Source organism: Sander lucioperca, chromosome 13 (assembly GCF_008315115.2).
Source record: "Sander lucioperca isolate FBNREF2018 chromosome 13, SLUC_FBN_1.2, whole genome shotgun sequence".
Lineage (NCBI taxonomy): Eukaryota > Metazoa > Chordata > Actinopteri > Perciformes > Percidae > Sander > Sander lucioperca.
In genome coordinates, this window is record NC_050185.1 from 24,995,617 (window position 1) to 25,010,616 (window position 15,000).

The window sequence follows — 15,000 nt, forward strand, 5'->3', positions numbered from 1 at the left end:
TTGTATTACTATATCTTTTATTATATAGTAATAGCAAGATAACAAACATGTTAAACTCATACTGTTGACGATTATTGCACAAAACAAGACATTTGGGACTTTATTTTTTGCATTACAAGTTGTCTCTTTTATATAGACCTTAGTGGTCCCCTAATACTGTATCTGAAGTCTCTTTTATATAGACCTTAGTGGTCCCCTAATACTGTATCTGAAGTCTCTTTTATATAGACCTTAGTGGTCCCCTAATACTGTATCTGAAGTCTCTTTATATAGACCTTAGTGGTCCCCTAATACTGTATCTGAAGTCTCTTTATATAGACCTTAGTGGTCCCCTAATACTGTATCTGAAGTCTCTTTTATAGACCTAGTGTCCCCTAATACTGTATCTGAAGTCTCTTTATATAGACCTTAGTGGTCCCCTAATACTGTATCTGAAGTCTCTTTATATAGACCTTAGTGGTCCCCTAATACTGTATCTGAAGTCTCTTTTATATAGACCTTAGTGGTCCTCTAATACTGTATCTGAAGTCTCTTTTATATAGACCTTAGTAGTCCCCTAATACTGTATCTGAAGTCTCTTTCCAGAATTACAGCCACTAGAGCCAGTCCCACAATGATCTTTCCTTAGGATGTGCCATTTCTGTGTCTGTAGCTTTAGCTGGGGGAACGCATATTAATGTTAAAAAAAAACTCATAAAGTGACATTTTCATGCTATGGGACCTTTAAATATTGCAAATGAGACATTATCTCAGGCTAACTTTTGGTGAATTTAGGAGAAATCTTCAGACACAAACAGACATAGTGAAGTAGAATAAAAGTTTTCTTTCCACTAGTCTGGAAAAAGACATGTTGTGGAGCTTCTTTGTTCCATGTGCAATAACTCGGCTTAATTTGCACACGTAGTGAAGAGTTTTTAGAGATTGGTTCTGTGGTGTTGTGTATGTATATATATATATATATATATATTGTATACGTACAGGAAACATTGTTGTATTGCTGTCTTTTTGTTTATTTAAACGTTGTTTCTATGTTTTTTATCTTGCATTCCTGACTGCAGATCAAGTTTCCCAGTTGGGATAATAAAGTGACTGAACTGAAAGAGCCAAAAATCAGCATTGCACACCTGTAGCTCCTGCTCGAGGGAGGAGCCTGCGGACAGGAAGGGGCGGAGCATGTCAGAGGTGACGGAGAGGTTCGGAGGGAGGCGTCGGGTCCGACGCAGCAGTAGCGGGTTGCAGCCGTTCAGACACTGGTAGCCAAAGTACCAATCCTCCATCCAGTGATCCTTAACGAACTCTGAGAGAGAGAGAAATCAACATTTTCAACACCCTAGCAAAATGCCCTACAAGTCATTTATCAACACCCCAGCAAAAAGCAGCAGCAGGGAGTTTTTGTTCAGTTAGCGAGCACACATCTCAGCTTGAGATTCACAGCCAAAACAGACCAGGCGCCGAAACAGACCAGGCACCGAAACAGACCAGGCACCGAAACAGACCACGGTGCCGTGAATAGCCCGGTGCAGAAAAGGCGTGGCCAAGGGGTGAAGGACTAGGCTCGTTCGAAATGAGCCAGGTCTGCGCAGCATCGATCACCGGCGATCGCCGCCCAATGCATGCTGGGTAGATTTGTGTCCGACTTGATCCCGACTTGCTCTGACGTCATGCACACGTGGGCAACGATGACCTCACGAGATCAAGGCGGCCGCAGGTTTGAGACGCAGGCAGCGCAGTTGCTTTTCACCGACTGCAAGACCCAGACGGACCCAGGGGCATGCTGGGAAATGCCAGCCTCTCAGCTGATCTAACAGCTGATTGGTTCAGAATCGACTCAACATGATGACGTTTTATAAAAACTTTTTATTGATTTTGATTCGGAGAGATTTTAACTGCTATTTGTCTGATTTAAAGGCTTATTCTGTACAGAAGACATGTTGTGTGGCTGATAGTTACGTTTAGAAGTCAGAGAGACTAAATCTGATCAGATTACAGATCATTAACAGTCTGTTGTTAATTAAAATCAGCAACAGATCGCATGTAGAGCATTTTGAGAGCTACTCTGTCATAATTTAAACAACTGGAGACTGTAGGAGCTGATATATGGGTCTGATAACATTTTATTAAATCGGAATCGGACCTAACAGGATGTGGGTGTTTCTGTGACTTCCTGTTCAGCCTGAAGGCTGCTGGAATCGGCTGGAAATTGTCAGATTTGACAGCGGATTTTTGTCACCGCCCCCGGCTGCTGCTGCTGCTGCCTGCTCTCGTCCACTTTACAGGCGAGGAGCAGTTAATCTCCAACGAGCCTATCGTTATATACTATGGGCTGCCAATTGGGCCGTACCATCGGCTACCATGCTGGAGGGGGGATTTAGGTTGGGTTTATTTGTATTAGTTGCAATTATGTCCATTTTGGTTTTCCCCGTGTGTAATTTGGTTTGGCCAAGTCAGTATGTACGTCCCCTTTTGTCTCATTCAAGGAGGTCAGTTTGTTGAGTTCATATCTTGTTTTGTTGTTGCTATTTTTGGGTTAAATTATATTGTGTTGACCTCTTGTATGGGCCTAGATATTTAATTCTTGGTTCATATTGTTTTTTGCATTTTTTGGGTAAATAAAAACCCACTTTTCAACAAACTCCTGTTTTTCCTCATTGCTTTACTGCTTGGTCTCTGACAACTGGTTCATACAAGCTGCGATCAGGCGTGTAGCGGCCGAGCCAGTCCGCTCTCCTGCAGCGATCGTTTCAGTGTCTCCTCTATTTCTTACGCGAGCCGCAAGCCAACGTGTCCAACCAGATACATAATCACATACAGGAAGGCCACAGTGCAGCCGGATACTTTATCAAAATAAAACACCCAAGATTATGGTGATTTTGGCTGTCTTGACTTCTCCGCTGTGTCTATAGCGAGACACACGATCAGGCACATGGAGGGAGAGAGAGAGAGAGAGAGAGAGAGAGAGAGAGAGAGAGACGAAAGGATAAGGATCGCCTTGTGACCGACGCGGAGAAATGCCAACCCGTTCTCACTCCGAACTTGTAAAATACGGACGTTTGGACAGTGGCTGTCAGCGTCTGAAGCGGCGAAAAAGGCGTCTTTCAGCGTGTTTGTAGAACGTACCGGGGAGAGCAGGCAGCTACACGGGGTTTAGAGAGGAGTATGTAAGGGGGAAATACCGCATAAGGAGGTTGGATGGGGGGGTGGATGGGTCAAACACAGGACTTTCACCCAGGAGAGCGGGGATCGTGTCCCACGTGTTTCCTAAAGTCACTTTCTTCTTTAACCGTCCTGTTATTCCCGCGTGTCACGGAAACGTAAGCCCACCCACGACCTTTTCCTAAACACAACTGAGTCAAAAGGGACACAAATAGTCCCGACCAAGCGCATTTAGATAAAGTGCGTTATATGACGCTAAAGTAGACTTTTAGCGTCAATAACAACGACAAAGGCACCTGACCAAGCGTCCGTATTTTACGACATGGGAGTGAGAACGTGTTGGAAATGCGTGTCCGATATGAATGATCAGGGGAGACAAAAGTTGAAACCTCAGTTGAGACCAAATCAGACTTGTTTACACATCCAGCGCTGCCTGAGAATCTACGCATTATTATTACGTTTAGGCTGTTATATCATTATTCTGGCTCGTTTCGTTCCATGTTTAGTTTATGTAGCAGCGAAGTAACAGTCAGGAAAGTGGCAGCGTCTGCAACGTTGCAGATGAAAACACCAAAGAAGAAGAAGATAGTCAAGAAGACAGCCTCTGATTGGTCACCTCAAGACATTCTGGGAGTCATGGTAGCAGTCAAACAATACCTTTTCATAAAAATGACTAAATAACTTTTTATTATTATTGTGCAAAGTCTGAAATTCCAGGCTGGATTTAAAAATCTTCTGGAAGGCCTACCATCACACAGAAGCCATCTTTGGACAGGCCAAGGTGTTAGCTTCCATGCTTAGCAATCAGAACGACGCTAGCTTGAAGCGTTGCAGACATATCAAACGTTACGTAACTTGATTTATGGATTCATAATTATGGATTTAGTTCCAGGCTGGATTACAAAGCTTCTGCAAAGCTTAGAGCACATTTTCTGCTTCTAAACAAAACTAGAACTGCAAGCAGTTATGACGGGGTCCAAGCCTCCTCGGCGCCAGTCGCCCCCGACGACCTGGGGAGCATGCGAAGGTGGGACCCAAAGCGTAACGGTAACGGTGGGGAGGCAAACATCAGGAAATGTCGAGAAGTTTGAGCCGCAAGATCTGCGGTACGTTGCCGTTGCAAATATCCCATTAACATTGATTGAGTAAAAGGGCCAAAACTCGTCTACGTTGACTATAGCGCCCCCTAATGGCCGATCTTCGCCAAATTTGGTACAGAGCCTCAGAGCAGCATGCCAAACAAGCATCATCAGTTTCATGTTGATAGCAATTACTACGGCAGATAAATTGCAATCAATCGCAAATGTTCCATTTACATGCATTGAGTTATCGGCCAAAACACATAATCGTTGATTATAGCGCCCCCTAATGGTCGATTTTAGCCAAATTTGGTACATTACCTCGGATAGGGATGTCGAACAATAAAGTTTTATGCTGATATATGCTTGGCTGATATGTGTTTCGTAGCTAGCTACAAAATTGTTTTTGGTGGTAAATTGCGCATAGTTTAACGTAGCAAAATTCTTTTGATAACTTTTGGTCAGGTCCATCTGGAGATACTAGGTACCAGGTTTCATGCAGATCGCACCGCGTTGCTTTGCAATCGTGGTTCTCCCAGCCTTGGGCTTGGACCCCTAAAAAGTAAGTGTCCACACTGTATTGATCTTGAGATGTTAAATATAATTTAAAAGGTGACGATGTCGTTGGCAACAGGGTCAAAGATTACATACTGTACCGCTTTGTGTTTTGGTCAGCGCTCTTCTGACTCTGATTAAGTTGTTCTAGATAGATAACGTTAGATGTGATTCAGTTTGAATGTGCGTTGGTTTGGTTTCTCACTGGCAATGTTGTTTTGGTGTCCACTGTGGGCGAAAACCGTCTCCAGCTTTGTGAAACTCTCCCAGGCCTCCTCTCGGCCGGCGAAGCCATTCAGGTAGTGCAGGTTAGCGGGCGGACTGAAGACAAAGAAACAAACACAAGTCATCTCCTGAGTCTGTCTACTTCAGTCAGAACCAGGAAGTAAAGTGTGAGACTTCACCTCGTGTTCGTGTAGCTGAGGTTCGGCCCGAGTTCAGACACACTGCTCATGTCAACACACTGAGGAGCGCCGTCGACAAACTTACGCCATCTGCAACGATGACACAAGAAGAGAACGGAGATCTTAAGAACCATAAAGACTTTGTTGGTGTGTCTGTAGCTTCTGACCAAACTGTTCTGCCTCAAAAAACATCTATTATCAGATGGCATAATCTGTTGTTTCTCTCAAATTTGTCAGCAGTCTGCAGAGTGATAAAATCCTACTGCAGATCCGTGTTGGCCACAAAGTTCACAAGGTTCTTAGGCTACATTTGCATTTCTATGTTTTGGTTTAAAAAGGAATATCTTCTGCTACGTTTCCCCCTCTCATTCCCCCTGCTTTGGTGTTTCCTCCTCTCATTCCCCCTGCTCTGGCGTTTCCCCCTCTCATTCCCCCTGCTCTGGCATTTCCCCCTCTCATTCCCCCTGCTCTGGCGTTTCCTCCTCTCATTCCCCCTGCTCTGGCGTTTCCTCCTCTCATTCCCCCTGCTCTGGCGTTTCCCCCTCTCATTCCCCCTGCTCTGGCGTTTCCCCCTCTCATTCCCCCTGCTCTGGCGTTTCCCCCTCTCATTCCCCCTGCTCTGGCATTTCCCCCTCTCATTCCCCCTGCTCTGGCATTTCCGAGCCCCTAAACCACAGACATTTGGAAACACTTCTGACCCGTTTTAGTTTGGAATCTGCGGGGTTGTGTTGCAGTCTCAACGGCCGCAAACGGAGACCTTTGGCAACACCGATACTGATGCCAAAGTTGGCTTAAAAACCAAAACGTAGCAATGTAAATGTAGCCTATGTTTCTGTTCTCTGAGGTTAGTTTTCTCTCGTTTTGGTGGGTGTGTCAGAGATGTGACCCAATCAGCAGCGACATGTCTGTAAACTCCTGGTAATAAAAAGGGTGTTCAACGCACCACCGTTCCAGTTTAAATCACCATTTTGCTATCTTTTGTCGGGGCCTAGGCGCCCCTGTTTACGGTTTTACCTGATGAGTTTCTGTTGATGCTGCAGCTGTCTGAGTCGCTGCTGCTTCAGCTTCTCTTCTGTCTCGTCATTCAGCAAACACACTGTGGAGGAATAAAGGTAACAATAATAGTAAGTTTGATAAGAAGAACGTCTCCTCTATATAAAATGTTTACAACGAGCTATGAAGTAAAACATCAAATAAAGTTAGAAGCTCCCAAACTTTGTATATGATCACTGATCTCTATCTATCTCTACTCTCATGAAGATGTATTTCATTTGACTTTAATCTCTAAATACAATTAGTGCAAATAATATTCGTTGAGACGTACCTATCTTGCACCCGCGCAGCGCAAAGCCCAACACAAGTGTCTTTGCTAGTTTAAGACCAACACAGTCCCATTTCCCGTCCAGCGCCCACGTCGTTTAAATAACAAATGCACCTGCGCCCATCTGTGCGCCCATGGGCGTGATGGTCTTACAGGGAGGTGTGTTCAGGTGCATTCTGGGCGTGCTGGTCTTACAGGGAGGTGCGTTCAGGTGTTCATTTTAAGTCAATTTCTGATATTTTCCTAGTCTCGCTTTGCCAGACCCTCCTCAACAGCGCTGTGGAGGAAGGTCTGTCTAGTCCACACAGCATTCCTGGATGGGAGAAAAACGTGCTCTGGTTTATTGGTATTTCTTTAAACCAATCACAATCGTCTTGGGCGGTGCTAAGCACCGGACGGAGCCACGATGCCTCTGCTAAATAGTCTCAGGGAGGAACTTGTTTTGGTGGAACGTGTACGTTCAAAAGTAGTTTTAGTCGTGCAACAGAAAACTCAGATTGGACAGATAGTCTAGCTAGCTGTTGTAGAGGGAATTATGTCTAAAATAAGGCCCTAAGGCCTGTCAAATCTGACTCCAATTTATTAATTCCCACTCCTTCTTACATCCGATTTAAGTTTCCCAGAACACAAGGATCAATCTGAGATGAAGAGTTTAGTTTAGTTAGTTTTTCTAGACAGAAACTGTTATCTTTCACAAACACAAACACCAAGGTCGGGGCCTTCGTGTGGTGCAACTTCCTCTTCCGTTTTCGCAACCTTCAAACAATGCACCTCTATGCCATAAAAGCCTAAACCATTTTTATGACTTAAGCTTAACTTTCTGTGCACAGAGGTCACCCGGAGTAGGGTAGAGCGGGGTAGGTTGTCACACTGTTCATAACTCCACCACTAGAGGCTCCATCTCAAAAATCAAACAGCCACTTTGTGTGAATTTTTCTTCTATAGTCAACTTCCTGTTCACATGTGGTCAAGGTTGCTATAATCTGAGGTTATTAGCACACATGTCACTTTGGGGCAAGTTGTCTCAATGACACGCACTTTGTTCAGTTCCTGAAACATTTCAGTGAACATACAAAGTTCTCAAAAGGTGAAGCCTTGTTTACACCTTTTGGACAACCACAAGCAGTGATGGACTGGGATCAAAAAACGGCCCTGGCATTTGCAACACACCAGCCCTATTTTTGTCAATAACCTAGCTTGGAAATTAGTAACTCTGCCTTCCAAATGTATCTTTCCACGCACTTTACCGCAGTACAATCTTGAATATTTGTGGCTGCATGCATGAAATAACTTACCAAAATTAACCAAATACAAATTATCAGTAGTGGCCCACAGGGGTGCATAGGGGGGCGGCCCTTCTGGCATTTGCCCAAATTCCAGATGGCCAGTCCATCACTGACCACGAGTCTCATCTGTCCATTGATGGACCTAATTATGCCAAAGAAAATGGCATAATCATGCTGTCATTCCCACCCCACTGCTCACATTGGCTCCAACCATTAGACAGGTCTGTCTACAGACCACTGAAGAGGCACATCAACAGCGCGTGTGATGCCTGGATGAGGAACAACCCCGGGAAGACAATGTCAATTTATGACATTCCTGGGATTGAGGCAATTGCCTATCCTCTGGCTGCAACCCTCTTGAACATTCAGGCTGGCTTTAGGGTGGCTGGGGTTCAACCTTACAACAGAGATGCATTTCTGGAAACTGAGTTTGCACCATCCTACGTCACAGATCCCCCATTCAGAACCCTGCCCTGCCAGATCCCAGCACCAACTCTGCTCTGCCAGGCCCCAGCACCAACTCTGCTCTGCCAGGCCCCAGCACCAACTCTGCTCTGCCTAGCATGCCCAGTTATGCTTCTGCTATCACCTGCTCACTCTTACCCAGCAATGCTATTGCTGACAGCCGGCCACAAACTCCAGAGGACATCCGGCCATATCCAAAAGCTGGCCCCTGAAAACCAGCCAGCAAAGGATGAAAACGACGCAAATCAGCCATTCTTACTGACACGCCAGTGAAGCAGCAACTAGAAATAGAAAAGAATAAGCCTCAATCTAGCAAAAAACTGTTTCGAAAGAAAGGGGGAGTCAAAATCTGGACCTACAAAGAACAAGGCAGCTAAAAGAAGAAAAATTATACAAGAGTCATCATCAGATGATGAAGAGTGCTTCTGCCTCGTCTGTGTGGAGCCATTTTCAAACAGTTGTCCAAAAGAGACCTGGGTAAAATGTGTAAAATGCAACAAATGGACCCATGATGCTTGCACCTTAGGCCAGGCAATTTATGTGTGCCAGAATTGTGACTCTGAAGATGAGTCTGATTAGTCAAATACAGGGCATCTGTTTAGTTCAGAGGTTTAACATGTTAAGTTATCAGCAAGTTATCTGCAGCATTCAATTCATTCAATTATCATGAATCTATGTGCAAGCCAGAGAACAGTAGAGTTTAAAGTTCAAAGTAAAGTGGTCTTGCCACTTAATGGAGCTCAGCGTAAGTTTTCACATCACTCTTAGTTGATTAGCTGTTTCTAGGCATTCACTTTTTACTAGGTCGTAACCCTAACCCTCGTCTCACCCATGATACCCTGGGTCTTCGTCAGCTGACCGCCCCCTTGGCACTTTCGATTTGGTTCCTGTGCTCCTTCATCACCACCACCAGTGTCCAGACTCCAGCGGGGGATATGTCTGGGTTTCTCTACCCATTTAAAACATATTGTTACGATGGAGTCTAATCTCCAGAGACTGCACATTTCATATTTTGGTTATGTAATTTACAATTAATTAATTAAAAAAAAACTTTTCATATTTGCAAGGAAGTCTCTCCTGATTGAAATGTGTATTGTTTTTCCAGATTCTCTAGGCATGATTGTTTATATTTCCAGTTCTGGTTTGAATTACAAAATTTAAATCAATATTCATAAATAAGTATTTGTGTTCTTATTTTTAGATAATCTAGTGTGACAACTTACCCACCGATGGGGCAAATTGTCACAAGTGCACATTCTCTATTCAACAGTCTATAACTCCGTAATGAGATAAGATATGAAAATGTTATGAATACAACATATGTTCCCAAGACGTCCTTCTTTCATTTGGTATGATATTTATACCGTTGTGATGTATGATGCTCAGTAAATGTTAGACCGTGAGAAAAGTGTGATAACATACCCTGCTCTCCCTACTTTTAACCACTTCCTCAATGACTAGCACAGCTCTTTTGCAACGAGCACATACACACATTTTGTTAATAAAATATTTCTACACAGGGTGCCCGGATAGCTCAGCTGGTAGAGCGGGCGCCCTTATATAGAGGTTTAGTCCTTGATGCAGCGGGTTCGACTCCGACCTGCGGCCCTTTGCTGCATGTCGTTCCCCCCTCTCTCCCCCTTTCATGTCTTCTGCTGTCCTGTCAATTAAAGGCCTAAAATGCACAAACCTAACGTTGGACATAACGTTAGCTTAGGGTCCCCCCATTCTCTCTGCTGATTCCTTACTTCTGTATAGGGATGCACCAAATCCAGGATTCGGCTTCGGCCGAATATTGGGCTTTTTGACGGGGTTCGGTTTCTGCCGAACCTTAGAATTTTTTTCCACTGAACCGAACCCTACGCTTACACTACGCGCGCTACGCTGGTCGACATAATGACGGCGCGGTTGATTACGGGAAGGTGTTTACGTAGGTGGAGCGTTCAATGCAGCAGGCTGTGAGAAAGTGAAAATGGAACTGGTGAGCAGAAAAAGTGTAGTTTGGCAGTACTTTCAGTCAAAAGAAAGCCATTCAAGTCCAGCTACATGTTCAATCTGCAATGCTGATTAGTCTGGTGGTGGCGAGGACCCTAAACTATACACAACATCACCGCTGTTACAACATCTGGTATGAAACATCCGAAAGAATACAAGTTGTGCATGAAGGAATCTACAGACAGCAGCCAAAATGCAGCAACTTCAGGTACGGCAAAGGAAGGACAGTCACTGTTTACTTCATTAATGTGTTTACTGTGTTCATGGACTGAGGATGGGACGAGGATTCAATATTCGGTTTCGGATTCTGCAGACTCTTGACCAGTGGATTTGGTATTCGGCCAAACCCCAAAAATCTGGATTCAGTGCATCCCTACTTCTGTATCCACTTTTGTCTTCATAAAAGCTCAGTTTTTCGGTTCAGCAACTTTATAAGCACTTAAGTTCTGGGTTCTTTACATAGTTGGAAGTGCATCCCACTAGGAACAGCCACAGGAAGTAAGGTGAGGTAGTATAAGAGCACAGGACACATGCCTTTCACCCAGGAGACTGGGGTTCATGTCCCATTTGGTTATTTGATGTATACAGAATATTGAATATCTTTTTAAGATTTTTTGCATGCAGTAGCAAGGGGGTAAGCGAGCATCCGGAAAGCGTACCTCCTATGGGGAGATTCTATACTACCAAGCCATCACCCCCCGTTAGCATCCCATTGACTGCCATTCATTTTGACGTCACTTTGACAGAGAATAACTTTACATCTGAAGCGTTTAAAGACTCTATTTGTCCGTTGTTTATTTCTAAAGAAACACGACAATGTATAAAAGGCTCCATTACCTTGTACCTCACGTTATGGCTCCGTAGCAGACGTTTTTATAAAAATAGGCTAACGATTGGGTCATAACCACGAGACTTACTGTCTCATAGTAGAGGAATTACCGTATAGTACAGGAGAAGCTCTCAGGCAGTTTGGACTTCCATTAGCTGTTTAAGTTTAATTACTAATGTTAACTATCATTTTAGTGATCAATAATTAGCCTGTGTCTATGTTATCTCCTTACATATACCTACGCTCTCCGTCTCTGCTAGATTGGGAATGATTGAGATTTCTCTTGGCACAGCTACCAGAAGACTTCCAACTTTCAGACAGGTTGCTCACGTCACATCTACGTCTTCAAGCTCAGTTGGAGGCTGCTCAGTAACGCTCAGCCATCACCGGGAAAGAGCTTCTAACATCCTTCACTGGTCTCCGTCAAAGTCTAAGGGGTCACTGTGTCCATTTCTTTCACTGTCTATGTGCAGTAGTGGGAGAGTATCTTCTTCTCTACTTACACTTTCCGCTCCGCAGCTCCACGTCGCCCTCTGCTGGTCGCAGCCATCGGTCACACAGGAACACTTCTGGATCTGTCTCCGGTCCGTCTGCCAGCATGCGGACCTCCACCCGGCTGCAGTGCCAGTTCAGGTCGGGGAAACCGGTCCGAGCCTCCAGGCGAAGCCGAACCAGAAGCAGACGACCAAAATGACCGCTGGACCGGACCCGAACCGCACGCGACTGTCAGGACACAAGGAACAGATCGTCCTTTGTACATTTTCTGCAACACACACTTCTCCTCCCAGTTTCAGCTTCTGAGCTTTTAATGCTGTATCTCCAAAACAGAGAATGTACCGTAAAAAACTGTAAAAAATAATGTACAGAGCTTCCAAACTCAGGGCCCTATCTTGCACCTGGCGCAGCACAAAGCCTGACGCAAGTGTCTCTGCTAGTTTAAGACCGACGCAGTTGTCAATTTCCCGTCCAGCGCCCACGTCGTTTAAATAACAAATGCACCTGCACCCATCTGTGGCCCATGGCTGGTCTTACAGAAAGGTGTGTAACAGCAATGCTCCAAGGTCCAAACACGCCTGGCTTTTAAAGGGAATGGGAGATGATCTCTGATTGGTTGATTGCATGTTACGCCCAAAACACACCTCTGATTAATGAAGACACTAAGTACAACCCTTTTGAACCATGCGCCTGGCACACGGACCCTTTTTTCCACCGTCAAACTAGCAAAAGTGGATTTGGACACGCCCTAAACGCACCTGCGCCAGGCGCTTCACGCCGTGTGCTTAGATCGTTAAAATAGGGCGCTCAGTCTCACTCCCAGCGCATCAAAAACACAACGCTTGGTCAGGGGCATTTGGTGTTAGTTACTAACACAAAAACTCTGCTTTAGCGTCTCAGTCAGACGCAGGAGGCTTCCAATCCATCCGCAGAGATATTTGACGCTCTGCTGAGATATTTGGCTTCATTTTTCAACGCACAGGGTAAAACTACTTAGCCTGGTCCTACCAGACTCTGGTCCATTAGCCTGGTCCTACCAGACTCTGGTCCATTAGCCTGGTCCTACCAGACTCTGGTACACTAGCCTGGTCCTACCAGACTCTGGTACACTAGCCTGGTCCTACCAGACTCTGGTCCATTAGCCTGGTCCTACCAGACTCTGGTCCATTAGCCTGGTCCTACCAGACTCTGGTCCACTAGCCTGGTCCTACCAGACTCTGGTACACTAGCCTGGTCCTACCAGACTCTGGTACACTAGCCTGGTCCTACCAGACTCTGGTCCATTTCATTAGTCCAGAGAGTCTGGCCACTCTCCATTGACGAGTGTTAACTTCCTTGAAGGATGGTACTCTGTTGAAGTTTAAAACTACTGGATCTGCCCAGAGCCACTCTGGCAGCCTGGCTCCAGCCTCCTACGTACTGTCTGGTAGGACCAGGCTAACAAGAAGGGAGACAACAACTATCGGCTTAGCATCGCTAGCGTTAGCCTTAGCTAATTCCTTCACCACTAATGGAGCGAGCTGGAAAATCAAACTGTTCCCGAACCCCGTGGGGAGGAGGGCCACAACATCATGCAAAACTCAGCAAAGACTGTTCTCGCTCAGGCTTTAACTTCTGGATATTCGGCAGCGTTGCCACAACGGACCGAATGGCTTCACTCGCATCTTTCTCCACCGCCATTACGGAACTACAACTCAAACTAGCGCACCGCCTCAACGTCATCGTCATCGTTCTCAGCAACTGCCTCTGTTCGCTGATTGGACCGCCAAATATTTGCCCGGAGAAAACCCAAGAATATACCGCAAACCCAGACGTAGTACTGAAGGAAAATGAACATTGAGCGGAAGTACGTAGGAGGGCGGAGCCAGGCTAAAAACCACTTAGTGTTAGGGTTAGGGAAAGACCGTGTGGGGTTAAAAAAAGTGGGACAAAAAAGAGACATGAGCCTCGGTCTATGGGCTTTTACCTAAGAAACCGGTGTCCATGTCCCGTTTGAAAAGAAAAGGAAACTGATTTTTTTTTTTAACCCCTAACCCCTAACCTCCTTGGGTCAAATATGACCCGTTATCAAAATGTCTATATCAGAAATATGGGTTTCTTTTTAACCAAATTACCCCAAAATAACATGGATGGTTCCCTACAACGCTCTTCGCAAGTACAATTAATGATCACTATACTTTCATTACATTTTGAGTGTTTTCTTAAATTTTATAGCATTTGAAAAGAATGTTTTCTAAACCGTATTGGGACTGAACTTTGACATACACCAGTCCATAGGTCGGACTGGCAATCTGGCAGTTCTTGCGAATGTCAGAACGGCCGGTGCACTCTTGGGCCAATTTGGGTTGCTGGAAAAAAAGAAACGACAAAATGCTGCAACACTGGCGTTTTACGCTAGTTTGACAAAAATATGCAAGACTGTACGGCTGCAGCCTGGAGCCTCCCGTCTGGTGCTGTCGGGCTTCTACTTTTCAAAATAAAAGCTCACGTCGGGTCCGCTATGTCTTCGTACTTTGGTGTTTTGGGTGTTTAAGTATGTAATAATGTTTTAAATATGCAAGCATTTCCATTTTATTCTAAGATAGTTTATTTGTAGGTTTTATGAATGGCTCCAGTGTGTGTATTAATTCATTACGAAAGCCTGTAAGTGCGCCTCATGCTGCTAGTGCCATCATCTCACGTGAGCCTGATTTTTGCCTGATTATAAAGCAAATAACATCCCCGTCCTAAATTGGGCCGGTAAGGGACGGAATTGCCAGGGCCGGATTTTTGTCCCATGCAGTCCACCCCTGCACCAGTCTGTGATTATCCATCAACATACATTACTCAAATATTAGTCAAAATAATTCACAATTTCTGCTTTTTTGACTCAAAAAATGTGGTATAATTCCCTTTAAAAGAGGTTAATTGACCACGAATTCCAAAAATAAGTGTAGCAGTAGTGGTAATAGGTTGGTGAGTGGCACGTATACAGTACTGGTGGTAGTGGACAAAAGTCAACAGTAACAAAAAGGGACAAAACCATTGACAAAAAGTGTTAATTTTCGACTTTGACCTGAGAGGATAAGTGAATGGTTGGTGTGAAGACAACACGAGGGTTAACTTTAAGGAACAAACGGAGCTATGTCTCGCTCTGGGTCACCATGGTCACCTTCAGGAAGTGAAGTAACGTCTGATTTGAACCCAAACTTCCATCTTTATATCAACTTAACTCAGTAGTTTTGGTGTCTAAACCTAACCAGACTGGGACCATTTCACAACATTAACCACGTGGTTAAAACTAGAGCTCAGTACAGCCTCCGATACCGCCTAAAATACTGGTATCAGTATCTACGAGTACTGGAGTTTATGCACCGAATCCGCTGACACACAATTTTAAAAAAGCCCAGAAGAAAATCTACTTTAAATAAGTTTATTT

At 44.7% G+C, this 15,000-nt stretch overlaps 3 protein-coding genes and 1 long non-coding RNA gene across 10 annotated transcripts in view; 2 read left to right on the forward strand and 2 right to left on the reverse strand.

Moving 5' to 3' along the window:
* Positions 1-15,000, forward strand: part of LOC116062750 (complement C1q-like protein 4) — a 222,943-nt gene that overhangs the window by 94,505 nt on the left and 113,438 nt on the right. The window lies entirely within an intron of this gene.
* Positions 1-15,000, reverse strand: part of LOC116055009 (E3 ubiquitin/ISG15 ligase TRIM25-like) — a 247,759-nt gene that overhangs the window by 83,947 nt on the left and 148,812 nt on the right. The gene's annotated exons all lie outside the window — the stretch shown is intronic.
* LOC116054988 (hydroperoxide isomerase ALOXE3-like) overlaps positions 1-15,000 on the reverse strand; it is a 27,661-nt gene that overhangs the window by 7,998 nt on the left and 4,663 nt on the right. The window contains exons 3-7 of the mRNA XM_031306742.1: positions 11,591-11,810; positions 6,206-6,287; positions 5,192-5,281; positions 4,993-5,108; positions 1,125-1,297 (exon numbers count right to left, since the gene is read on the reverse strand). Of these exons, the coding sequence (XP_031162602.1) occupies positions 1,125-1,297; positions 4,993-5,108; positions 5,192-5,281; positions 6,206-6,287; positions 11,591-11,810 (681 nt within the window). The remainder of the gene's footprint in view (positions 1-1,124; positions 1,298-4,992; positions 5,109-5,191; positions 5,282-6,205; positions 6,288-11,590; positions 11,811-15,000) is intronic.
* LOC118492987 lies at positions 2,220-11,017 on the forward strand. Its single transcript, XR_004894913.1, has 3 exons — positions 2,220-2,308; positions 9,003-9,008; positions 11,007-11,017. It is a non-coding gene; the product is annotated as an uncharacterized LOC118492987 (long non-coding RNA).